Source organism: Nothoprocta perdicaria, unplaced genomic scaffold (genome assembly GCF_003342845.1).
Source record: "Nothoprocta perdicaria isolate Ctin4 unplaced genomic scaffold, notPer1 scaffold_48, whole genome shotgun sequence".
In the NCBI taxonomy this organism is placed as follows: domain Eukaryota; kingdom Metazoa; phylum Chordata; class Aves; order Tinamiformes; family Tinamidae; genus Nothoprocta; species Nothoprocta perdicaria.
The window spans coordinates 637,688-663,200 of NW_020455732.1; the positions used below are offsets into that span (position 1 = coordinate 637,688).

The following is a 25,513-nucleotide window of genomic DNA, read 5'->3' on the forward strand; positions in this document are numbered from 1 at the left end:
CAATGGATAGGCCTGAGTTTGGGGGAAAGGGTTGTCCTTCCTCTTCTCCACCCCACAAAAAAAGGAAAAAAGGGTTATAGAGTTCTTCATTTCAGAGTGGTAGAGAGCAGGGAAGGCATTGGGACAGCAGGTTCAGATATTAGTGTAAAGCCCTGCTAGAGAGAACCTCTGAGCACCAACCCGAGAAGGAACACTGAGCACACAAAGAAGCAATGATGAATTTCAGCACACTTGGATGCTTCATTCATATCTGCTATAGCTTCTTTCTCCCTGTCACAAACACTCTCTCTTCAGATCACAATTTCTTATTTTTCTTCAGTTTTCCTTCACTGCATAAAGAAAGGGTACATGGTATTTCATGTAGCCATGAAGGGCTTACACCCTGCCTACAAAAATAAAATAGGATTTGACTTCTCTGCTATTCGTTAGTACACAGTGAGATGAGAACAGTGCTCCTTGTGACAGATCCCTCAAAAAGTGCTATGTTAAGATTCTCCTGGTGATGATTCTTCTTTAGAAAAGGGATTAACTAAGAAGTCTAAAACACACCATGATCAAAAACTAATTCTGTTTGATGAGAAGCAAACTCGTTGCACCAGATGGCTGTCTGGTCTTGACTTCTATCACAGTGCAGTAATAAGCACTGCAGGCACCTCACGCAAAAAAAAAAAAAAAAAAAAAAAAAAAAAAAAGAAAAGAAAAAGAAAAATAGGGCATTTTATTAGAGAGAGGGAAACTCAACACACGGTTTAGAATTGGACTGATTGGGACATTGATCTGTTTGATGTAGCTGTATCTGTTTGCCCACATGCGACAACTTTTCTTCCAGCTGCAGCTTAGGATGTGCCCCTTGCATGATCAGACTGAGACTATAAATCTGCTTCAGAGTCCCTCCAGGTGTGTTAATGTTGGGGAAAAGAAAAATGCTCCAAGTGAAGCAGTTGCTTACAGTCTCTCCAGGGGCTCCAGCTTCTCCTCGGGCTCCTTTCTGCCCCTTTGAACCCTGCACAAAAAATTAAAATAAAATATTTCAGTTGATTAGAAATTGGTTGGAACTGCCTGCCAGACAAAAAGACTCTCAGCCTTTGTGACACATGAGCACGCACTAGGCAACGATCTTAGCGAATCAATTCACAGAGGATTTTTAATGGCCGAGGAAATGGCTCCCAGTTCTCTATGCAGCAAGAAAATGATACAAAAATAAAGCTCTGAGACATAAGAAGAATTACTAATGACTGATCAGTTCAAAGGCTGTTTCTCAACATTTAATGCTGAAACTTTTATATATTCATCTGGGTGAAACTCTTTCCCCTCCTCAAGCCTACCAGACACTTAAATTCCAACTGAATTCTGATAGTCTCCCTGCGCAGAGCAAGTTTTGCCTGTGGTTCGCAGATGTGAGTAACAATCATTTAAAAAGTGTCAAAATACACGCCACGGCAGAGGGCTTGCTTCAGGCTCGTGTGTGTATGTGTGAGCTAAAAATACTCAGAAGACATTTCAAACTATAAATCTGATGCAAGCCATGCTGAACTCAGGGCCAAATGGACCGGGTTTGAATCTGAACACAATGAAACATTATGCTGAAGTACAGTAGCTTCTTATCTGGAAGACCTGTGAATCAGTGGCATCAACATCAGATGCTCTCCCTGAGAGAGCCTAAAGTTGCAAGTCTCTTGGTCCACACAGATCAAGCTACATCCACACAGATCAAGCTACATGGGTGTTGAATTTTTACTGTGATTCTCCTCATGTTGTCCTGATGTCTGGCAAGAGTAAAAGCTCTTGAGCTTACAATAGCAGTGGAGAAATGGGCTCTTAGTGTTTAGAGGAAGAATTATTTGCAGTGACCTACATATCGAAGATACCCTTCCCCATTCACACCACAGATTTTGTTCAAGGCTGGTTCTTACCTCAAGTCCTGCAAGTCCTGGGACTCCCTGTTCACCTGGGACCCCAGGTAATCCCTGCAAAAAAAAAAAAAAAAAAAACACGTGTAGGAAGTGAAGGAGCTGAAGGAGATATTTCTCCCAACACTTAGGAAAGAAAGAGCCATTTTATTGTGACTATGGCTACACAGGGCTCTTTCTCTCTTCAGGGCTGCCTCTAAAACAAGAGCAAAACAGAAAATAAATGGAATAGCCAAATCCACAATTTAGCTAGGCCTTATGACTTAAACAGCCCTCAGTAATACCTATACAAAATTGCTACCAGCCAAGCTCTGCCTAGAGAACCCCACAATCCTCTTTGCAGCCATTAAGTCCCCAAGCTATAAATCATAAGCCTAATTTCTGGTAGCTATCTAGCTTCCTATAAAACTTACAGAAAGCTAGATGCCCTTACATTGTTGTTGTGAAAGAAGCATCCTGACTATACCAGGAGTCTGTCCCACCTTTTCCTTCCCAAAAAAAAAAAAAAAAAAAAAAAAAAAAAAAAAAAAAAAAGGCATTCATGTCTTCTATTTGCTAAAATTCAAAACCAAAACTGAAGAAAAATTTTGCTGTGCTTACAGGCTCTCCGCTCATTCCTCGATCTCCTTTCTCCCCTTTTGGTCCAGGTTCACCCTGTTGTAAAATAAGAAGATGAAGAAAGGTAATAAATATATTTCCTGAACTAGAAGTCTTGCCAGCCCTGTTCTGCAAGAGAACTCTTTTGCTAAGGATAGATTTTGAGATAGAGGAGCTAATATTTGAATCTTTCCTGCTGTATTACACAAAAATGTGGTATTCTTCAGTCAGAAGGACAATAAAAAAGAGTCGGATCATCTTGTCAGGGAACAATAACCCATATGGCTACCGTTTAAAAGATTCTGATGTAGAGAACTTTGAAGTCCAAGAATGACTCTAAGATTTGGATTAGGCTGGAAGCAAACATTCTCAGCTAAATGACTGTGGCCCATGCTTGATGTCTGGGCCCTGGAGAGTTAAAATAGAAACTGATGTTCTTCATAGTTACTCTTTTTGTCTAGATTTCTGGGACTGCCATGATACTAGTGTAAAAAATCCTTCTAACACCACTTCAGATAACTTTTAATTTAAAAAGTTAGTACTTTTCCTTCGCAGAGAATAGTTGTTACGGAATCTATTATCCTCACATTCAATTAATTCAGAGAGGCAGCATTCAAATATTACAGTATTATCATGATAGATGATCTAAAATGAAATGCCAGCAACAAGAAGAGCATAGCCTCTAAACTCTGTTGTCTCTGTTGTGTTGGGACCACTGGTCTAATGTCCTAGAACAGAGTAAAGTATCCCATATAATGACAGGGTAAAAGAAAGGTGTTCAGAGCCTGATCTTGGGCATTTTCCAAAATGTGGAACAAATAGCCTTTTCCAATATCTAGTTTTGTTAAAACCTTCACATATTCAAGTAACTTTCCTTCCCTCTGCAGTATCAGTATGTTTCATGCATTACCATCACTGACCAAAGGAATCAATTTATCCCTGTTCTTCCTCTTTACAGCAAATTGTTCTCTGTAAAGAAGTTCATCAGCTTTATTCTGACTTGTTTAATGATAATCAATAAGCCCATATTTCTGATTTTTCTAAATGGAAAGAGAACACACAAAATCATGGAACTATCTGGAAAACGCCAAGCACTGCATGAATACTCACTTTTTTCTTTTTTTTTTTTCTTTTTTTTTTTTTTTTTAAATCAACGTATGTATTCAGCATTGGAAATCAATACTTATTCATTATTTATCACACAAGGTGTCTCAATTATGCAATCAAGAAATAGTAAGAACATCACTGACAAGCTACAGGAGAAATAGGAACAAATCACTTTGAATTTTATTCACATCAGCTGCTTGCCAGATTATTTCTATAACACCTGGGAAATCAAAGTCCATTTGCAAATGATTTCTTAACAAACTAAATAAATGTAACTGCATGCATATTATTTGTGTGCATATGCATTATCTGATATGAATAAAAATTATAATTTATATGATAAATAATAGTAGGAATTTTATAAAGTAATGCCCAGTTAGACTAGCTTTAATTGGGTAGTTCTTGATGCCATCTAGTGGCCTTCGGAAATATGACGGCATGTAAAGTGCTTCAATAAAGTGATCCTACTCTACAAGATAGATAGCTGTGCTTAGAATTTGTTTTTTGTAGTAATGTTTAAAGCTCTGAAATCCTTTCAAGTGCCAAAACAAAGACCAGGCACATGGTAATACATCTGTAGATAGCAACAGTATTAATAAGCAGAAATGAATGTTGTGATGGAAAACATGAATGGAAAGGGAAGAAGTAACTCCACAGGTAAAGATGGGAGCCCCAATATTCTCCTGCCTTCTGTTTTTAGTTTGTTATTTCAGTTGCATGTTATTGCTGAATTAGGAAAATGCTTGCACATTCATAAAAGTGGTCTAAGCATTTTTTAATACGCACTGCCAATACGTAAGTCTGCCTACACTCTTAATTTAAAAGGCTGAGACAGCCTTTTAAACACACAGCTGTGTCCCAGTTAAAGTTGGTTTGGATGCTGCTATTACCAGGACACCCATTTGCTTCTCATCCTTATTAGTTACAACAGTGAAGTTGCACAGAATTAGAGTCAAGCTGAGCTTCCTACTGAAATCACTGAAACTACACAAAAGAAAACAAGGTGCTCTTTATGTACCAAATACAAAAGGCAAAAATATGATGTTCTTTAGAGTTGCTACTTACAGGAATTCTGGGGTGTGGGGTAAAGAAGGCTGTCTGAAAAGAAATCAGAGCGTTAGAAGCAGCACCTTGACACAATCATTGTGTATTTTCCTTGAAATGTAACAACATATGTTAATTGTCATTATATACCCCATATTGTCCATCTGTAGGTTTATAAATGAGCATCTCAAGAAAATATTAGGCTACTTAGGAAAAACAAAGAGAAACAAAAAAAGAAGCAGAAATATCAGACATTTACTAGAGGATTTGAAATATAAACTCAAAGAAGTCCTGTGTGTCCAACCTCTATGAAATGCCAAACTATACTTCACTTTGGGCTACTGGGACTCTCCAGCTCACTTTTTCACTTGGAGCCATCTTTAACATCATCAAATTTCCTGTTGTGTACCAAATTCGGCATAGAGAACAAAGGTACAGCTTCAAACTGTGATTTGCTGACTCTGAGGCCAAGTTTGGCACGTTGTCTTTTTGCTTCATATCACTAACAAGATGTATACATCTCCATGTGGCTGTTTATCTTAGGGATTATATAGTCGCCCTCAAGGGCTAACCACAAGAGGATCAAGTTTTGTCAACAGAAGCAGTATTTCTGATTAGGAACTGATAAAACAGAATAATTGGACAAGGTTAAATCTCTGATAAAATGACAGTAAGCTGCAAATGTCATCTATTTTTTCCATCTCAAATAGAAATTATCCCTCCATACAAACACAGAAGCCTTAGCAGTCAGGCATATCTTCGTATTGAGCTACATGGTGCGGTTTTTGAGAGTCACCTTCTCCGTGTAGAGCAGGACAGATCCATCCTTGGTGTGTGCTGGATTATTCTTGTGTGACAGACAGAGACTCTTCACTGGCAGAAAGCATCCTTTGGCACAGATTGAAGAGCCATTTGATGTCAGGAAGCAAATTGTAATAGCTCCTGCACTACTGCATGAAGACCTGTAGGTTTTGATTTTAGCCTGAAGATGTTTCTTAATTCAAACTTGCTCCATTATCTGCTGATGTGGCAGCTGTAACCAGCTGCTCCAGATAAAGCTGAAATGTGGATTTCTGTCATTTTCCAGAGGGTCTGTGACTGTGGGATCAGTCTTCCTGTTGTAATGAGAGACCTGTTGCTTGTGCTTAGTGCAAGCCAATTGTACAGTTTGTGCTGGAGGGAACTGTGAGGTTTATGTATTTACATTCAGTGTATGCTGGTTTAATGGCCTGGAGTTAACTTTATTGTAATTACATTCACTCTTTCCCAAAGGCAATTGTGCAGACTCACTTTAAAAAACAATAAAGAAATGTTTTCTTGCTCCTTTTTTATTAGCAGAAATTATTAGAGTGCAACCAGGTATGACTGGGTTAGTTGTAAGTGGAATTCAGCGCTGAATCAAAATGTCCAAGAACAGATCCCAGCACTAAAGAGTCTCTCTGAGCCAACCGCATAACATGGCACGGCATGAGTTGGAAACTCAGCAAGACTAGAGAACTGCTGAAGCTGAATCCTCCCACATGCACCAAAATAAATTCATGTTAGCGAGAACTGGAAACCTCTACTTTTTCTTGGAACAGGTAGATTGCTTCCCACAAAAACAAGATATTGTTCACTGGAATCTCTCCTCCATTAACCTGTTTCAATGTGATCCCAGCTGAGAAAATCTAGTTCATTTTGGAAACTCTGAGGAATCTGTGAGGAAGAAGTATGATGCTTACATTATTATGTTATAAACCACAATCTTACTTACTGTTCCAGGTAAGCCTGGTGGTCCAGGGGAACCCATGTCACCCTAAGAAGAGAAGGAGGACAGTACAAACCGAGGACATAAAAAGCAACATTGAACAACCTGCAAGTCCAGTGACATAAAAATTCCCCAAAATACCTCTTCTGATGGATGGATAGACTTTTTACCCACTCTTCTGGGCAGAATTTCTGCTGTCATTTTGTTTCACATACAATGCTTACTTAGCTGTCTTTTTCACTTCACAGGTCTGTTAAATTCTAGTGTTAACCATCTGCTGTGTGGCATAGAGCTTAATTTGCACTTTAAGTTAAAGTGATCAAAAGTTTGATTGAAAAGTATATTCTACTAAAACTTTTGTGTATGGATAAAAAAACACCTTTTCATCAAAAGTATGCTTTTCTCAATCCAGTTCCCCAATTATTGAGTCAAAAATTGGTCTGTTGCTGGAGTATGGCCTGGAAGTCTGTGTGTCTTAGTCGGAGTGCCTTAGCTGCCAATGACCTTCCTATGGGTTGTGCTCCATAGACAATTTAATTCCCTGTGACACATCAAAGATAAGAACTGCTAACAACCTTCCAGAGATGGGAATTCCTCACTGAAAACATCATTTGACCACTCATGAAAGAGGTACCATCTCCACAGATGGTGAAAGCTACTCGTAAACCTAAGACAAATCTGTTATAGGAATAACAGCACAGGAAAGTGTTTCCCAGGATGGAATAAAAAGGCAAAAAGAAGTTAGAAAGTCTTAAGCTGACAAGCAAAATCAAACTAAAGACATAGCAAACAGGCTAGAGCTAGAAGGCAGGAGATAGAACTGACTTGTCCAAAGCCCAATGGAAATTTATGATCAGTTATAGTCCCCTTTATCACCAGCTTTACTTGACCAAGAGGATGTACTCATTCCTTGCTTGTGGAATCCAAGTCATACAGTTAGCTAGGTTTCATCCATGCAAAGTCAGTCCTCTAGTACCCCAACCTGCCTGATGAGCAGGCCATAATCTTGGTCTTGGTCCCCAAAATCAGACTCCCACAGAAATACAAGCTAGAAAAAGGCTCTGATACCGATAGCAGATAAAGCCATCTACCCACTTTCTAAAGGCTAAGATTGCAGCATTGCTGCTATATGCAAGGCAAAATTTTCGCTATACAGACATAAGAATCTGCACGGTTAGTGCCTTAATTTCACCTTCACAGGAATTGGGTGGAATTTTTGGTGTCTATTTCTCTTATTTTCCACCAAAATTAATGGTTCTGTGATGGCAGATACTCAGCCCATTCCTTAAATCATTGTGCTGTCACAGCAGAGTGAGGCATAGAAATGTTTCTGAGAATTCTAGACGCATTTCTATTAGCCAGTTCTAAAACAAATAAGTATTTGTACAGACACTGCCCTTAGATTTCATTAAAATTACTCCTTGCATTACTGAATAAATGATTTTTTCTATTTCACAGATGGCTTCTTTTGCTGTTTCTTTGTAAGGCTCAGCTAACCCTTCTAATTATTTTTAATCCTCCTCAGAAATTCTCTTCTATCAATTACTGCTGCTATCCCACATCCCATTGTTGTATCTTTTCCTTTCTTGTCTAAGAAGTGACATTTTTATTTCATGACTCACCTTTTCTCCTCGTTCACCTTTAAATCCAGGGAGGCCATCTTTTCCTTTTTCTCCCTAGAAGCAGTAAAATAAATCAGAAATATTTACACTTTGATTTGATGGAATCAATCCCACTACTGCATTGCTCTTATGACATTAGAAAATTTTACACTTTAAGACCATCTAACCTTGAGATGCAGTGTAAGTAATTAAATAAAAAGGTAGCAGTAGTATTTTCTTCCTTTTGAGAAAAAGAGGTAGCAGAATGTGACTCAAAGCCCAGGGGGGGCATTCATGCTATCTGTTTTGGCTGAAAGGATTTCTGAATCACCTGCTCTCTGGGACCCACTATCTACCTCAACTGTTCAGGAAACCTGTTGCCCTGAATGCATAACATGGATGATATGAATACTCTCCAAAACACACGCACAACATGCATTTATCTCATATTCAGATAGGAACTAGCTGATAAATATAGCTGTGATTTTATAGAGAGAAAAATTATACTATATATTCTATGTTTTTCAATATAAATAACATAGCAATTGGCTTCAATTGACTTTAGATCTTGTTAACACTCAAGCTCAGAGGCAACCAATCTCACTCAGATGACCCAATTTTCCGTCCCTGATCCAACTACTTCCAAGAGCGTAGATGTCTCTTGAGGTCTGGAGCTAGCTAGGGAAAAGCAGTAGACAGCAGGACCTGAGTGGCAGCTAGGCTGTCAAAAAATGATCCAGTAGTCTGTAATCTTTTCCAGGGTTCACTGACAAGGAGATTGGTTGACTTGTGTTGTTTTGGCTGCTGTTGTTCTTAGCATTTTTTTAACGTTCTTAAATCATGTAGGTGCTTCTGTTGCAATTGGGAAAGGTCATTAGGCAGTGTCATGTTAGAAGGAGTAGGAGTTGGTGAGCTTGCAGAATGCCAGACAGCACTGATCACAGCAACCACACCGAGAGACATTATCACCTAGAGATGTTCTAGAGAAGTCCTCCCGCCACCAAACAGGCAAATTAAATCAAACTGTGTCTCAAAGTCACTCACCTGATCTCCCTTCTGTCCTCTCAGTCCAGGTGAACCTTGAGGGCCAGGAAGGCCTGCTTCACCCTGAAAGTGAGATAAAGCAGTGTATGAAATGTAGGGATACGCATCAAGCATGGCTTCTATTAGTAAATGTCTTCACTCTCAAACAAAACAAACAAAAAGGAACAATAATGGACCAAAAATAGAGTTAAGAATAAAAAGAATAAAAAGTTCTTGGCTTATAATGTTTGTAATCATAACAATTTCTGCCTAATATGGTTTGTTCTAATTATAGCAAGTATTCTCAAATTTAGCTCCAGGTTTATACAGTTTGTTATTTAGGAGTGACCAAGGCTTTTTTTTTTTTTTTTAAATGTATTATTCTTTTGCTATGTGTATCTTCAGTGAAATATCACAAAGGATTCCAGTCACTGCAGGATGCAATTTCACTAAGTGTTTCATTAGGAGTTGCACAAATACCAAAATAAGAGATGATGACCTCTGCTTTAAAGGCACTATCTTTGAAGCAGAGGAAAAGACAAAACATTACTATGATTTACACACAATGAGTCTTCAGGAGAAATCAGGTGACCTTCTGTCTAAGGAGTGTGTGGATCTTCAAAGACAGTGATAGCAAATGACGGCAGCAGAGCAATGCTTTATGAGAGTGACAGCAAATGATGGCAGCAGAGCAAAGCTTTATGAGAGCCACTATAGGATCCCAGTTGATAATGAGTTTCCGCAGATCGTAAGGACAAACACATGAATAACTTTAAAGAGGAGAAAAAAAGAAGGGTTTAGAGGATAAAAGAAAATGGGTGGCCTAATTTTGATCTCTGGAAAGAGAAACTAAGTTTTAATCAGTTAGCAAGTGCTCAAGGATAGGAAGGTGATTAGAATCAGACAGTGTGGATTTGTCAAGAGCTAATCATGTCAAACTCATCTTACTTCCTCCTTTGACAGGATAACTAAGCACATAAGAGGGAAGCATTTGTGTGACACATCTCAACATCAATAAGATATCTGATATAGGCTAACATGACATTATTATTAACAAACTACAGAAATACAATGTAGAAGAAATGTCTCTAGAGGAAGGTTCACAACTGACTGAAAAAAAATACATAAACACAACTGTTACTAGCTGCTTCCTTTCAAACTCCAGGATATATGAAGTCCTCTAGGAGTCTGGCACTGTTCAATATTTTAATTTATGACTGAGGTGATGGAACATTTATGAGAATACTATGTTACAGAGAAAAAGAGACAAGTGTTTTCGAAGACAGGATTAGAATTCAAAACAGTCAACATGAATTAAAAACTTGCCAGTAATTCCTAAAGTTTAATAGGTATGGAGAGCCTACCACAACTTACAAAAGCTGCTATGCAAGACTCCTCATGAACATCACCTTTCTCTATTCCCTCTGAGTCCAGCTAGTGATATAGGTGGTGAACGTCCTATTTTACTGCACAGGTTTTTACATTACTTTGTCCAATCCTAAATCTCATTCATTCATCAATTTCATCTTCAGTTTCAGATGCAAATGACTTTCTATTATTTTGTCATAGACAAACATTGTGTGTGATCACTTAATATTGTTCTGACAGACAAGCTTGGATGCTAAAAATAAGTCATACTTACCTGTTCGCCAGTTTGGCCACGACTCCCTGGTTCACCCTGAAATAAGCACAACATTAAGGCTGCACAGGATTAATGCCTTATCATTATTACACTGTGTCCCCTATTGTCACAACCCATGTTCTTTTACTTTTCCGAAAGGCACTGGAAGTGGCCTCTCCATACTTTGAGATCCCAGAGCACATGTATCCGGGCTAAGTACCATGCCAGGTCTTTCTACATATTCAGACTTGAGAGAAGCATCAAACAGGTTTTGACCTCTTGAAAGATCATGAACTGTGAAATCCAGAGGTCAACCTACCTCCTCTCTTCCTTTTATCTCTCAAGATTTACTGGAATCTTACTCAGCTGACTTCAGTAAAAGGGAATAAAAATCAGGTCTTGGCTGACAATAACAAACTATAAAATGAAAATACATACCTTGGGGCCAGCTTTTCCAGGAAAGCCTTCTTCACCCTTTTCTCCTTGTTCTCCCTACAAGGAACACAAGAAGTGAGTATACAAACTCCTCTGATAATACAGCATATCTGCAGTCTACAGCAATGAATTCTTTGACTCAGTTATCCAGTAATAGCCTGAGAATGTAAAAGGAGCCATACGACAGTATGTTTCCTGGATTTTTTTCTCAGTCTTGTAATATTTGTAGACACATCTCCAGCAGCAATAAGTCTACTAGAATAATTATGGAATAACACAAAATAAATCATCAATATATAGCATTCCCATTCACCACAGCAATTTGAGTGCCAGTTCTCCCAAGCCCCAGTTTCTCACTTCTATTCACCAAAAAAAGAGAGTTGGGAACTCTGCTGGAGCTGGGCTTAAGAATTCCACGCATTCACATGAGAGGCAAGAACAAATGCAGCACATTATTAGAGCAAATAAGGTTAATAGTGTCTAACTATCATAGGCAAGAAAACTTTGATTTGAAGCAATACAAAGTAGCAAATTGTAAGGGGCTGTCAAAATCCTGAACGGCCCCACATAAAAATGGATCTTCTACCAAATAAATAGCACTTTTCTCTTTGACGTTTCATTGACAAAAGAATGGCAACTCAATCAGGATCTCTCCTTACTCTAAATCTTGCAGGTCTCTTTTCCCACTGCAGAAGACAGGAGACCAGACAGCACTTTCAAAATTTGTCATTTAGAAGCTCTCAAGCAAGGTATAAAAGGTAGGGAACAAAGAAGAGCCATCTTTCTGTCATATGGATCCATAGAACACTTAGATGGATGGCATCTCTTCTTTCCAGCCCTTCAGTAAGGAAAGAAAACAGCTCTGGAGCCTGACACATTTCTTTTATCTTTTTTTTTTTTTCAGTTTGTGTCTTGGAAAAAATGTCATTTGTGTCTTTGTCAAATGTCTTGACAATGGACCTGCCATTGTCACTGGCTTTCCTAGGTGACAGTGTAACACTCAGATGTATTGGTGGAATAGGATATGAAGAGGAATAGTTTCTCCTACCCTTGCCAAATTTACAAGCATCTCTATCTTCATAAAGCACTCAGTACAAGTCAATCATGCCAGCAATTTGGTGCCTGTTTCACCAGTGGCTCAGAGATGTGGAATCAGGTGAGGAGGATTCAGCCCTGGGTATCCAACCCACTTCTGACTTATGCTCACTAGCTCATCTGGACAAGCTGCTCAGTTAACTAACTTTATACCAGAGTATGTAGAGTAACTTGCCTTTTGACCTGGAAGTCCAGGAAGACCATTTAGTCCATCTTTGCCAGGCAATCCCTAAATAAAAGAAAATCATCAGCTCTCATTTCTAATGTCAGTTTTTTCATTAAGTCACTAATAGCAAGCTCAGCACGAATATTTCACTTCATCCCTTTTGTCACTGGCCTAAGTTTAAGAGAAGAATCACCACCTCAGGCATTTTCTTCTGATTTTTTTTACTATTGTGAATTAAACTACACAAAACTTGCAATGCATATAGCTACTCATCTCCTTTTCTGGCATCCCACTTTTGATAAATAACCACTGGAGGTCAGTGTTGTTACAGAAAAACAACCATGCAAAAGAACTGCAGATTTTTAAATAACTGTTTGTGTTTATCATTCACTGTAAGTCTTTATTCTCTATAGTTATAGAGATTTTTATAGTCTATTTCTCCTTTTAAAAGTCAGTAATTTATTATACAATATGGAGGCTCTTAAAATTAAGTTATACAATACCTAGAGACAGAAGCATTTGGCAAGATAAGAATTAAAAAGGCTTCCTATAATGCATATAAAACAGTAAGAAAAAGTTTTGTCCCCTTTCCAAATGTCAGTCAATCACTAAACATTAGAGGCTGTAGGTGGCACTCCTTAATGCTAAGTATATATTATAATTCATCTTTATTGACTTTAACAGCCAACAGAAATTGCTAGGCTCTCCAAAATCTCATTTTTTTTTGTTTCAGCTCTTAGATCTGATGCAAGAAACTACAGATATGTAAGAATAATGCCTTTCATCTTTCAAATGAAAATGATTTTTTGAAAAGTAACATGTAAAAAAAGTATACAGAAATAATGGAGATGCACTTGGCCAGTGCTGGTATAGAACTATGTTAAAATTATTACTTATGAAGGGCATTGGATTCTAACGCATGCAGAAAAGGAAATGGAAAGGAGTTGGTCAGCATCAAAATGTTGCATACAGATAAGCTGCAGGAAAGGCAGCACAGACTTGTACTCTGTATGTGAAGTATGTGAGGGACAGAGAGACTACCGGACATGGTCCCTCAAAACTTACAGCTGGTCCTGGAGGTCCAGTTTTGCCAGCAACACCAATCTCTCCAGGCAGGCCCTGAAAACAAAGTGAGCACAGAGGCCCATCAGCAAAGCGTCCCGCGTGCCCATTCCAATGCGACTACCCCCTCCCCAGCAGGCATCAATCCATCCCCATGTGGCACTGATGCACATCCTGCATCCAGTGCGGAGAAGCTGACCTTTGGAGCCAGTATTAAAAAAAAGGAGGGAAAAAAAAAAAAAAAAAAAAAACATTGCCAGAGGCGCCTGTTCAGTTCTCACTGATATTCCTGATGTAAATGTATCCCCCAATGTTTTTCTCTCCTTCATATAAAACAAACAAGGCTCTTTTTCTTACAGATGCTCCAGGAGGTCCAGGAGGCCCAGCAATGCCAGGGGGCCCTGGAGGTCCCTATAAGGGAAGAAACAAGAACAGTTTATCAGACCCAAAGACACTGAAAGCCTCAGGTACTGTTCACTGAAGACCATTTTGAGAAGCATCAGCACTGATCTTTATTTCATCATTCTGCCTAAAAATAAAGAGATATCAGCACTTGCTCCCAGGGAACCACACTCACAAGGAGAGAAGAAGTGCCTGCTTCTCCAGGCAGCTGCCTGCACTACTGATTTCTATCCCTGTGAACTCTGTCCTTGCCTCCAAAATGAGGTATGAAGGAGCTGAAGACCATCAGTGATAACAGGCAACCCAAAGCTTGTCTGGTGGAACCTCTTGTAGCATCCAGCCTAACTTCATCTTGATTAATGTTGTTTATCTGTGAACAATTTACCTCTGCAAAAAGATCTCTGAAGTAATGAATGGAATAGGCTTGTGGTTTGGGTTTATCTGTTTATTTATTTGGAGGGAAATATGAGTCCATCCAGGTGCCTTCATCTAATGAAAAATGATGTAGTAGCTCGGGGAGGGGTAAAATAAATACTCCATAATTTCTGCACTCTCTGTTAACCTTTTTGAGAGTAAAAGGTCCTCAGAAATTCACATCTCACTGCATAAATTCAATCAGAAATGTCCTAAGAGTCTTTCTTACTTATCCCCAGGCAGCAGAATAATGCTTGTGCTGTGCCAGCCTTTTTTTTTTTCCTAATATAATTTTGAGTCAGGCAATAGGGATTCAACTGTTTCTCTTAGGAAAATATTCTCTTAACAGTCATCATTTTTTCAGAGGTATTAATTTTTGAGTGTCCACTAGATTGCTTACTTTGGGTTCCAAGCAAAATAAATAAATAAATAAATAAATCACATTGCCATACTTGACAGAGGTATTTGTTATCTTCAGCTTCCACTGAAATCAAGATCAGATTTCTCTTCTATTCAGAAATGGATTGTTTGGATTAAGACCTAAGCAAACAGCATAAGGATGAATACACTACTGAGATGAAATTTCACCCTGCCTCTCTCTCTTCCTAACATCATGATTTCATTCATTTTTGGTGAAAAGAGTAGGGGAAAAAAAGAGTGCAAGGAATTAAAACTGGGCAAGAAATGCAAAGTTACAGAAACAAAAGAGAGCATTTTCCCTGCTAGATCTGTGTCACTATCTAGTATCACAAATCACACCTTTGTGGTATTAAAGCTCATAGATCAATATCAGCATTCTACTTTTAAAGTAAAAAAAGGTAATTGAAAAAGCAAATAAAGTGATATAAACAGGAGAGGATAAGGAGATCTTGCTGAAAAGAATTTTTGTGGCATGATTTAATGGAGAAGGTAAGCCATCATTTTAGAATATGCCTGGTGGAAATGTCTAGAAAACAGCTTCTCACCAATAGATGGGGCAAAGCAACCAAAAAAGGAACCTGCAGATGCACTTGGCACGTATCTCCTATAATCTGTTTTCACCGCAGACGGGGAATCATTTCACCACCACCATTATTTAGAGTGCTCCATTCATGTGCACAACTCACAAATCAACAGAAAAAAAACATGTCTTGGGACATCCTGGTGCTAGTGACATAGCTTCTGGGGAGTCACACATCTGATTTTGGAGACAACCATTATAGGAAGCCTCACCAGAGAAGTCTCAGTAGGCCCATTCATCACTGAAAAAGGGCTTTGTCATTCAAAAAAAAAAAAGAATCAAGCTCCAAGAGCAACAGTCTAAATTAGCAGAGCCTCCAAAACTATATAGTACACGCGGCTGACATGGCCAAAGGCCGACTGCTGGCTTAGAAAATGCAGCACAGGAGGACATGTGTGAAGGCAGGAGGAAGCAGGAGGATCAGTGCCAGTTTTCATGCAATTTGAAAAGAGGGAAAGGGCCAAAGACAGATGGACATTCCCTGCTTAGGATGTAAAAGTCCTGGTTGACTCTAGCCTCACAAGGACAGTACCTCTGAGATACACATAAGGTCTGGAGAGGTTGCTATGAGAGATGGATAGAGATGAAAATAGCTGGATATAGCTTGGACACAGGTAAGAACAGGACAAGGCCACCAAAGCTTGTAGGGGCTTTCAAAAACAGAACTGAGTCTAACTTTATGACAAACTTTACGGTAAACTCGTTCATCAGCAAAATGGGTTATAGGTTTCTGCAAGAAAGATAAAATGAAAAATTTACCTTTATCAACCTTTCCTGGTTCCTCCCTAGTAGCTTAATTTTCTTTCTCACTTTCACAAAAATTTCACCACCTCCACAACATACACATTCGCCATGACCTTATATCAGGGAGCTTTCACAAAGAGCCAAGAAATCTGTCTAGTTCTCCAGAAAGGGTCAGTCATGCTTTATTTAAAGGTGCAGAATATATAAGAAGATGGATTATGTTATTTCTATTTAATGGTATCTCTCTTGACTTCTTCTTGATTTACATGAATTACCAGCTCGTTCTGACTTCTGGAACAAGGGCATCAAGCAAGCAATTAATAAGGATCATAGATACTGTCATGCTATAGCAAACCTCAGCCTATACCCAGTCAGATACCTGAGCTCAGATACCTGAAGATGCTCAGATATCTGAGTATCTTCAAAGTTAATGAAAGATATCCCAAAAATACAGACATGGGTGGGTCTGCCCCAAACAGAAGTCTCAGTCTAGCATCTAACATTAATCACCATGACCCTTGAAGCACGAGGTTCCACATTCTCCTTGTTCAAAGTGCTATTCCTAGTAACTCCAGATAGTCCTGCTATCCAAGGCAATTTCTGTCTGTTCTCTGTAACAGGGCCACAAAAACCTTATACAGCCGTAAGTCCTGAAATGGAAGCACATTTGCTCATACCCACAAATAATTCACTTTTATTGTTTCCTGTGAGAGCAGTCACAAAGGATATTATATCCAGAACTGGTTTACCCCATCAGGTGCACACATGCATCATCAACAAAGTTACATCCACTGCTGGAGAGCATTACTATTCTGGTAAAGGTCTCTCTGAGATGGACTTGGAGCAGTTTTGTATGACGAGTATATTTGGGATACCCAGTGTGCACAGAGATGTGCAGGATGCTGTCGGTCTGGTCCAGCTGGCTGTGCGTACCAATATATCTATTGCTCCTGCAGGATTTATCACCTTCTGCAACCAGGGTTGCACCAACCAACTGGGACACAGAGAAATAAAATGGCACAGTCATATGAGATCTGCAGAAATACATCACAACACATAAAAGTCCTTTATAGAGCTCTCCCTTTGGCTGGACTGTTCAGAAAAATCAATCTAATTTTTTTTAAAAAAATCAATCTATACATGAACTCCTATTGTTTTGCCCTTTCTCCCAACTTCTTCTTGTCCTCAAAAACTGAGCATATTTCAGAGCAGGGACTTTCTATGTATTTAGAAAGGACCTAACTCACTAACAATATTTATTAATGATCATAAATAAAAAAAAATGCAGCAGCAGCATAACTTCTAGTGGTCTGCTGCAAAAACTCGTATCATTTGTTCTCTACAGTTCCCTTTTGTCACTGAATCCAGATTAAAGTACCTCATTTTACTGATTATGCTTTTTAATGATCATTCAATGAATTACACAGATCAGAAGCCCTGGCCCAAATTTAGTCTCCACTCTGGTCCCTTGAAAACCCTGATCCAGATGGAAAAACAAACAGGCAAACAACAACAGCCATCACCCACACTTTTCATTTTTACCTCTTCTTCCTATAACATTCTTGCCTTTACATGCTATTTTTCATCAGTGTCACATATTCTACCCAGACCAAGACATCCCCAAATAAATTTTCCCTTTTCCATTAAACTTAGGTTGCTATTTTGCATTTCAGCTCAAAACTGAGCAGATCAGAGCACACAAGAACAGAACACAACACAAAGCCTACTGTACTGCATTCCCCACTCTGTCTTAGGTGACCACAGGGAGAGCTTACCTAGCTGTATCTCAGTTTCCCCACCTCCCAACAGGATGAAGTCTCAGAAAGGCTTTGTGAGAAAATCAACTGCTAAACATAGATGTTTTATCATAACGTTTAAATTATTTTCAAGCTGTTATTTTTAAACATTTTGAATGTTCATTAAAATATACAAATATCTGTGGGAAAGAGCACAGGGATGCATGTTTCAGGAGGACGATCCTAAAAACATGTGGGGAGGGGGAGGACTGGGCTCACAATGCACCCAGCTCTATTCCTAAGTCAAAAGAAATGTAGGGACAGTTCTCAGGAAAGAAATCTGAAACCCTAAATCTGAAATTTTAGAGTAGCAGTTGTTTCTGTCTTCCAGGAACCACTAAAGGATGCTGTCTTTCAGTACGTACTCTGCTTCAAAGATGGGCTGGGAAAGGCAGATTTAGGATCTGCACTCCCTAAGGAATCTCTGAAAAGGAACAAAAACCTTTGTTCGTGACTTCATCAGTAGGTTTTTTTGGCTCAAATCTCTTTTCCATGAAAAAGAGGAAAGCAGCATTTTAAGCGGGGGGTGAAGAAATTACATCCTAAGACAGAAATTGAAGCCTGATGTTTTTTCCAGATATCTGCCTCTGGAGGCAAAGTTTGCACCGACTTTTCTCCTGTATGTTATTCCATGAGAACGTCTGGATCTTCTTACATTATAAGAAAGGTGATATTACGAGAAAGGTCTCCAAGATCAGTTCCTTGGATCTGTTCTTCATTTCTCTTCATGTACTACCATACCTATGACCACAATGCCTCTGAATAATTTTCAGTAAAGCCGCATGAGAGTATTATATTGCTCTCTTTGCCTAAATCCTGCCTCATAAACCAAGAGAAGACTAAGAGAATACAGAAAAAGGTTGTGGTTGCTGACATGGAAAACCAAGAGCGTTTAAGTCAACAGATCTGAACATGCATGCTTTATATTCATCTTTAGGGACGGTGTCATAATTCATAAATGTATTACGTCTCATGGCCACAAACTGAAGCATAAGAAGTTCCGTCTCCAGGTGAGGAGCAACTTCTTTACTGTTAGGGTGACAGAGCAGTGGAACAGGCTGCCCAGGGAGGTTGTGGAGTCTCCTACTCTGGAGGTCTTCAAAACCCGCCTGGATGCCACCCTGTGCCACATGCTCTAGGTGTGCCTGCTTGAGCAGGAAGGTTGGACTAGATGATCTCTAGAGGTCCCTTCCAACCTTAAATATTCTGAAATATTCTGAAATATTCTTGTTATTATACCAGCTGGCATTACAATCAGAGTACCAACATTATTTTAGAAAATAAAGTCTTCTGAAAGAAAAAAAACTTCTCTGAACTGCCTATATTCCCAGCCCCATAACAGTCCAGAGTAAAGGTGACTTTATACATAGTAGTGTCTCTATGAAGGAAAATTTCTTGTTTGCAGTGCAAGTCATTATTCGCTTTTTTTTTTTTAACTTAGTGTAAGATACAGACATGATCTCTTTTGTCTGCAGAGTAAGATTTATTTCCCTATTCACTTTCTTTGAATCATTTCACTGAGTCAATGCAGCAAATGAGAAAATGAAACAACAAAAAGTCCTTATGGTCTTTTGCTTCAATGCTATTAGTGTTCTGCACTGCTAAAGTCTTGCTTTGCTTTGCTTTGCTAAAGGTCTAGATCTTATTAAAGATATTTCTGAGCAGTATCTTCCACCTTCAAGCGGCACAGACATAGTCTGAATTTATTCTGAGTTTTGCAGGAAGGGTGAGTATCTTTTTCTTACATTTCACAACATTAACTTGCATTATAAAGGACTTTGCCAAACACCATGCATTTCAGAGAATATCATTTATTTCCAGCTTAAGAAAAGCTGAACTAGAGCTCACAAGATGAACTCTATGGAGGATCCTTAATTAATGAGTATTAATTAAATCACTACCAGACTCTATCATAAAAAGTACAGCTTGTTCTAGTCTCCCTCACAGGTCTTAGTTATCCCACCAGGTTATCCAGCATAAGGGAAGCTGTGGCCCAAAGACATCATCACTGTGAGGAACAGCATTTTCCCTCAAAGATCAAAGAGTTTTGAGATCTGTCTTGCTCTTCTGCTGCTGAAGGGAGCACATACCTCCTCACACAGTGGAGTCTAGGGACCCTTTGAGCTGACCTATGCACCTGCTTTAAAGAGAGCTCAATGGCTCTGCAGGCTCCATTACCCTGTTCTTCATCAATTATTATGGGACCTCGGACAGCCACATGTTCAGACACTGACTGCTATGGAGAACTACCTGCATTTGGAGCTGAGCCCTAACCATGGTAGTTCAGTGATTCAGTTCAGACCATTTGAGCCCTTGTGTAGTACCAGGCCATGAACTCCCATTACTGCCTGTGAATGTAGCCTTGATGCCAACCAAGTACAATGTGCCCAATGTCCTTTCATCTCATGATACTTATGCAGAAAAACACTTGCTATAGCACCTCATCACCTGCCTTCACACCCCTTCTTCAAATGCTTTCCTCTCAACAGACGATGGGACACTGAGATCTTTGGCAACCATACAGAAACACAGAGCTTCATCATTTCCCATGATGAGAAACCATCCATTACAACTGAAAACACTTTTAAATGATCACTTTTCAGTCTGCATTTGAACAGCCTACTGCAATAGAAGTTTGGCCTCTGATTAAGGTTCCTAGAAACTAAATTAATACAAATAAATAACAAGATAAAGACACTATGGGCTCAGATGTGTGTGTCCTTGCTGCAGGAAAATCATTCATATCGAGAGGGGAAATAGGCTCCACCCTTTCTACTCTGTCATTAATGATGTTTGTAAGATGCAGTAAATCTAAAGGCCACTAAAAGTAAATGTTCGTTTTTGAGGGTAGAAATAACACTGGATAACGCTGGAGCAAATAAGCATATGCAGTAGCCATTATTTCAACTGATTTAAGAAAAGAAAACAAAAGACACTTGAAATAAAGTTAAAATTAGATTGGGGTAAACAAGAGAGGCAAAAATAGTGCTATCCTGTTATGTCAAAACACACCCAGAGAAGTTATCCCCAACTTTCTGAGAGTGCCACAGGATTTGTGGCTGTTCTACTGGAATAGCCACCAGTTTTCCCAGAAAGCCAAGAGAGGAACTCCTGCTCCAGAATTTGCCACTTAATTTAACTCTTAAACATAAACTCACCCAAGCAATGACTCAAGAGTCAATCTCATATCTTCCGGTCCTGCTCCAGAGCAGCACTCAGGATTCCCCCTGCACAGTTGGCTGGTTCCTCTGAAGCTTCTCACTGGGATCAGGTGTGATGCAAACAGTTTTTGCTTGCAAAGCTCCACATTTACTGAAGGCCCGTGCACACCCAGACACTTGTTTCTGTGGTCCACCTTAGCTCTTCTGTAGGAGGCAGGCTTTCCTACCACACACCTCTAGACAACTAACCAACTCTTTCAAGGTGCTGAGAAACCAGTGTCTGTCTCATAGCAATAACGACAGGCCATCTTGTCTTAAGACTTTCCAGGTTATAAGACACAATTAGGATCAGATGATATTCTTTTGTGGGCTTTTCTAAGTATTGCAGCAACAACTCGACTTATACAGCTCCTATACCCATTCCTTCTTTTTGCCTGCACAGTCATGAATAGGGTGAGCCATATCAGAAAACATACTTAAATTTAAAATAACAGAGGGAAATGAGGTTGTTTTAGTGTCCTAATCTAGTTTGTGTAATAAGTAATAAGTTGGCTCTAAACACCACGGAGACAGCACAGAAACAAGTGCCACAGACTTCCTTAAATCTCTGTGAAGAGTATCCGTGTAAGCACAACGTAACAAAAACATTTTTCTTCTTGAATATTTTCTGAGCAAACCCAAACAACAAAACAGAAATTCTGATTAAGTGCTTGGAAAAAAACTAGTGATACAAAAACTGCTGTTAAGCTGTAAATTATTTTTGTCATAACCTAAATGTAAGCACTTTCTTCAAACAGAAATATGAATATCTGAAGCAATATGTTCAGGACTGGGTGCTACTGCAGGTATCTGAACAATATTTTCCATTCTAAAATTTATGTTGGAGGAACAGATTATATAAAAAACCCTTGATGGAACAAGGGTAGTATCTAGTTTTAATTAACATAAAGTTTGCAAGCTTTATTTAGTTTATCCTGAAAGGAAGACTATTGCTAAGTTAGCAGTTTTCTCAGATACATGCATAAAATTACTGATATATGCACATACATATATTTTCTGAAAGTCTAAAAGTCACAGAGAACCTGAGCTGACTAAATATGGTGTTATTTGGGTAGATGCAGATATCTCAGAATTAATCAATAGACAGAAATCTTCATCCCACAGTAAGGAAAATCTCCCAGTGGAATACAGCTGGCCATTTTGGACAGAATTTTAATATTGTACTGAAAAAAAAATCTAAAACTAATTGGAAAATACAGCCTTCATTCCTCTTGAAGTCTACTGATGAAATAGTTTTGAATCAGATGTTGCAGCTAAGACATACCTAAAAACATGTAAACCAGCATCAAGCAGAGTTTCACAGAGTAACATTCCAGTTCAACATAAGGGTCTCTATTTGTCAGAACTGCAAACCCCTGGATTTCCTCTCTGATGGTTTCAGCAGATAGGGAACAGCTCCTTACAAAATGTCTCCAAGGAAATCCATTTCTAGATCATGTTTCCTAGTTACAAGAGTATAGCTTGCCAGAGGAAACAAATGAAAAATCAGCTAGAAAAAGCATCTGCTGTCTAGCAGTTTGTCATGTTCATTGCCTTCATCACCAATGGATGTAGAAATGGAGATTCTTCCTGCCGTTTCTTCCCAAACTTAAACAATTATTCAAAGTCCTAATATCTAATATTTACAAAAGTATTATTGAAAAAGCAAATAGGGAGCTACTATTTTCTCCTAAGTGGTCAGTCTAAACAAGGTTGTCTTTCCTGCTTGAGAATGCTTGGAAAGATATTTTTCTTATTGCAGACCACCTTATAGAAGTGAGTGGGGTCAGCAGAAATTGGCTACAAAAGTAGCAAGAATCAAAGCAGCATGGGCTGTTTCCAGCTGGGGCCAAATTCTCTTTGATGAGAATTTGCGCAGCACTGATTAGTCCTCATGAACTTGCAATAGATGCAACTTGGAGTTTTATCTAGATTGAAAATACAGGGATTATGAGACCATTAGCTGAAGAAAACATCCCTCACTTGGAGAATAACCATTTAGCACGTCTACCTTCTACAAGCCAACTCCCAACCTACTATAGTAGAAATATAACATATAAATGTAAGCAAAGCCACAGAAACAAACCTATGCTCTAAGCAGCATGCTGCCTGAATAGCAAATACTCATAAATTGCTTCTTACCTCAAGACTGTCACACAGAAACTATATCTGCAACTACCAAATTCATGTAGCCAATAATTAACTGAGACCTCCCCTCAATATTATGAAACACAAATCATTCTTTTCTGCTATTCTGGAACAATATTACTTGGTGCACAAGCAAGGGGAAAATAGCTTACAAAACACCTCCCTATATTCCTGTTCAAAGTTATTGAAAAAGTGTGGAAGATAAAAGGAACGACTACCAGAGAGGCAGATTCTTCTCTCACTCATACTAGGATAAATCAGTCTGGATATTAAAGGCTAAATACCCTCTTTAGAAGCATTATGATATGAAAGTGACTGCATTCTCGCATGCTGCATTGCAGTTCCAAATCATCTGTTGACGCAATAAAATGAAAACAAACAAACAAATAAATCTCTACAAAAAACAGTCCTCCCCCTCCCTGACCACATTATTCTGGTCATATGAAAATGAAGAAAAGCAAGAATCACTTACCTGAGGTCCAATCAGACCATTGATTCCTGGGAATCCAGGTTCTCCCTTCTTACCCTGTGCGTTTAACAGAAAAGCAAGTTCAGTGAGACTTTCCAAAATCTTTTACTCCAACACAGGTAAATCAGCATAATATGGGTACACACAACATATTAAAGACATCCTGGAAACGAAGGCAGCAGACTATTTGGAGGGGCAGGGTCTTCCTGTCTGCTCATCTCTGAGTTAAAATAATATTACACCCTGTAATCCTGAGTCTGCTACTGCAAACAGCACAAGAATATCCAGACAACCGTGCCCATATCTTCCAAGAAGCCTCATAGGAAAGAACATGAAGGGGAACCCCTAGCCATAATACAACAACCAGGAAACCATGCTTATTTTTGTAGCCAAAAAGGGTAGCAATAGACAAGTGGAAGTTGGCAAATCTTGTGGGAATGCCCATTGCCATCACCCCAGACATACTCTCAAGTACAGATGATGCTGTGCACACTTCCCTGCAGAGCTGCCAGTGGCCTTTAGGGTTTTGCTCAGTTTTCTCTCTAGACCTCAAGGAACTGCTGGGAATCACAGAATGGTTAATGTTGGAAGGAATCTCTGGAGAGAATAGCAACAGAAAGGCACTGACAGTGTGAAAGAGAAAAATGGGTTAAACTGCCAGCTGCAGTTAGGGGCCACACTTGTAGCAACTGCTCCAGCCCACTTCTACCATGAATTAAGCTTCAAGCTTGAAAAAGACTGCCTTGAAACCACACCCCAAAAAAAATCAACCCAACTTATTGGCAGAGTTGATGATAAAGCTTTTAATAAAACCTCTTTTTACAAAATAAAGCCTTGTATGTTTCTTAATGACGTACTATAAATGTAAGGTATGAAAGCCTAAGGCTATTAATTCTTATTATGGACTTTGGCCTGTCCTACTAACATCATATTCATTGCCTGTTCTTCAGAGCAGATGTGTGCTCATCACCCCAGCACTGGCTGTACTTTCACCCCATTGCCCTAGTACAATATGCTCCATGAAACCCTCCTTGAATTAAAAGTTGCTGTAGGAAACAAAACTCTTATTTCTACTGCATACATATCCCCAAAAGTGCAAGAAAACAACAGAGCCTTCTAGCATTTATGTCTCTTAAAATAATATCTTTTATTTTTTTTTAAAGGACTTGTGAATAGAATATGATTTTACTTCTTTGGCCAGATGTATGCAGCTGTTGCAAGGTGCTTTCAGCTAGATCAGCTCAGTTTTCCAACTCCTGCTTTATAAGACTTTTTTGAGATTTGACAAGTGTGTGAGAGGGAAGAGAGGTGGAGGTTACTGAACGAAAGCAAGCTTGGTGACCCTTGAGAAGTGTGTTCAGCTGAATGCATACATGAGCAGAATAGTCACAACTGCCTAAGTATGAGCACCAAGAGGCCAGAGGGCTCGTCATGCCTCAGGTCATGCCTGAGGCACATGAACCCAGGTGTATGGATGAATATGAAAGATTCACAATCTCCAAGTCAGAAACTATGAATACATGAGATCAGCACCAGTGAACAGAGCTCACTGACTCCTCTGCAAGCAAGAGAACTTCCTGCAGAAGAACCCGAGAGACTCCCCAGGCCACAGGATGCATAAACCAGGATCTGGCAAGGTATCCTTGAGAAAAGGGCACCCACATGAATATGCTGGCACTGGCATTCACCAAGCATTGGACCTCAAATGCTCACAGTGAAAATTTCCTACATGGAAGAAGGCACAGAGAAAGAATGTCTGAAACACTACAGGAAAGACAAGGTTGATTTATTTTTCAGCTTGCCTGCTGACTTGCTTGCTTTACTCAAGTGACATATTTTGTGACTCAGCTTTCTACCTGTAAAATAACCTATCCTTTCCCTGAAGTCTAATAAATACTGAATGAATTATATTTCTGATATTGTTAGTAATAT

At 39.1% G+C, this 25,513-nt stretch overlaps 1 protein-coding gene across 1 annotated transcript in view; it reads right to left on the reverse strand.

Annotated features, from left to right (window-relative positions):
- The window catches only part of COL22A1 (collagen type XXII alpha 1 chain), a 183,613-nt gene that overhangs the window by 43,081 nt on the left and 115,019 nt on the right, over window positions 1–25,513 (reverse strand). Inside the window, exons 22-34 of the mRNA XM_026047153.1 lie at window positions 23,585–23,638; window positions 13,766–13,819; window positions 13,412–13,465; window positions 12,356–12,409; window positions 11,089–11,142; window positions 10,672–10,707; window positions 9,051–9,113; window positions 8,028–8,081; window positions 6,412–6,453; window positions 4,680–4,712; window positions 2,511–2,564; window positions 1,914–1,967; window positions 950–1,003 (exon numbers count right to left, since the gene is read on the reverse strand). Coding sequence (XP_025902938.1) covers window positions 950–1,003; window positions 1,914–1,967; window positions 2,511–2,564; window positions 4,680–4,712; window positions 6,412–6,453; window positions 8,028–8,081; window positions 9,051–9,113; window positions 10,672–10,707; window positions 11,089–11,142; window positions 12,356–12,409; window positions 13,412–13,465; window positions 13,766–13,819; window positions 23,585–23,638 — 660 coding nt within the window. The remainder of the gene's footprint in view (window positions 1–949; window positions 1,004–1,913; window positions 1,968–2,510; window positions 2,565–4,679; window positions 4,713–6,411; window positions 6,454–8,027; window positions 8,082–9,050; window positions 9,114–10,671; window positions 10,708–11,088; window positions 11,143–12,355; window positions 12,410–13,411; window positions 13,466–13,765; window positions 13,820–23,584; window positions 23,639–25,513) is intronic.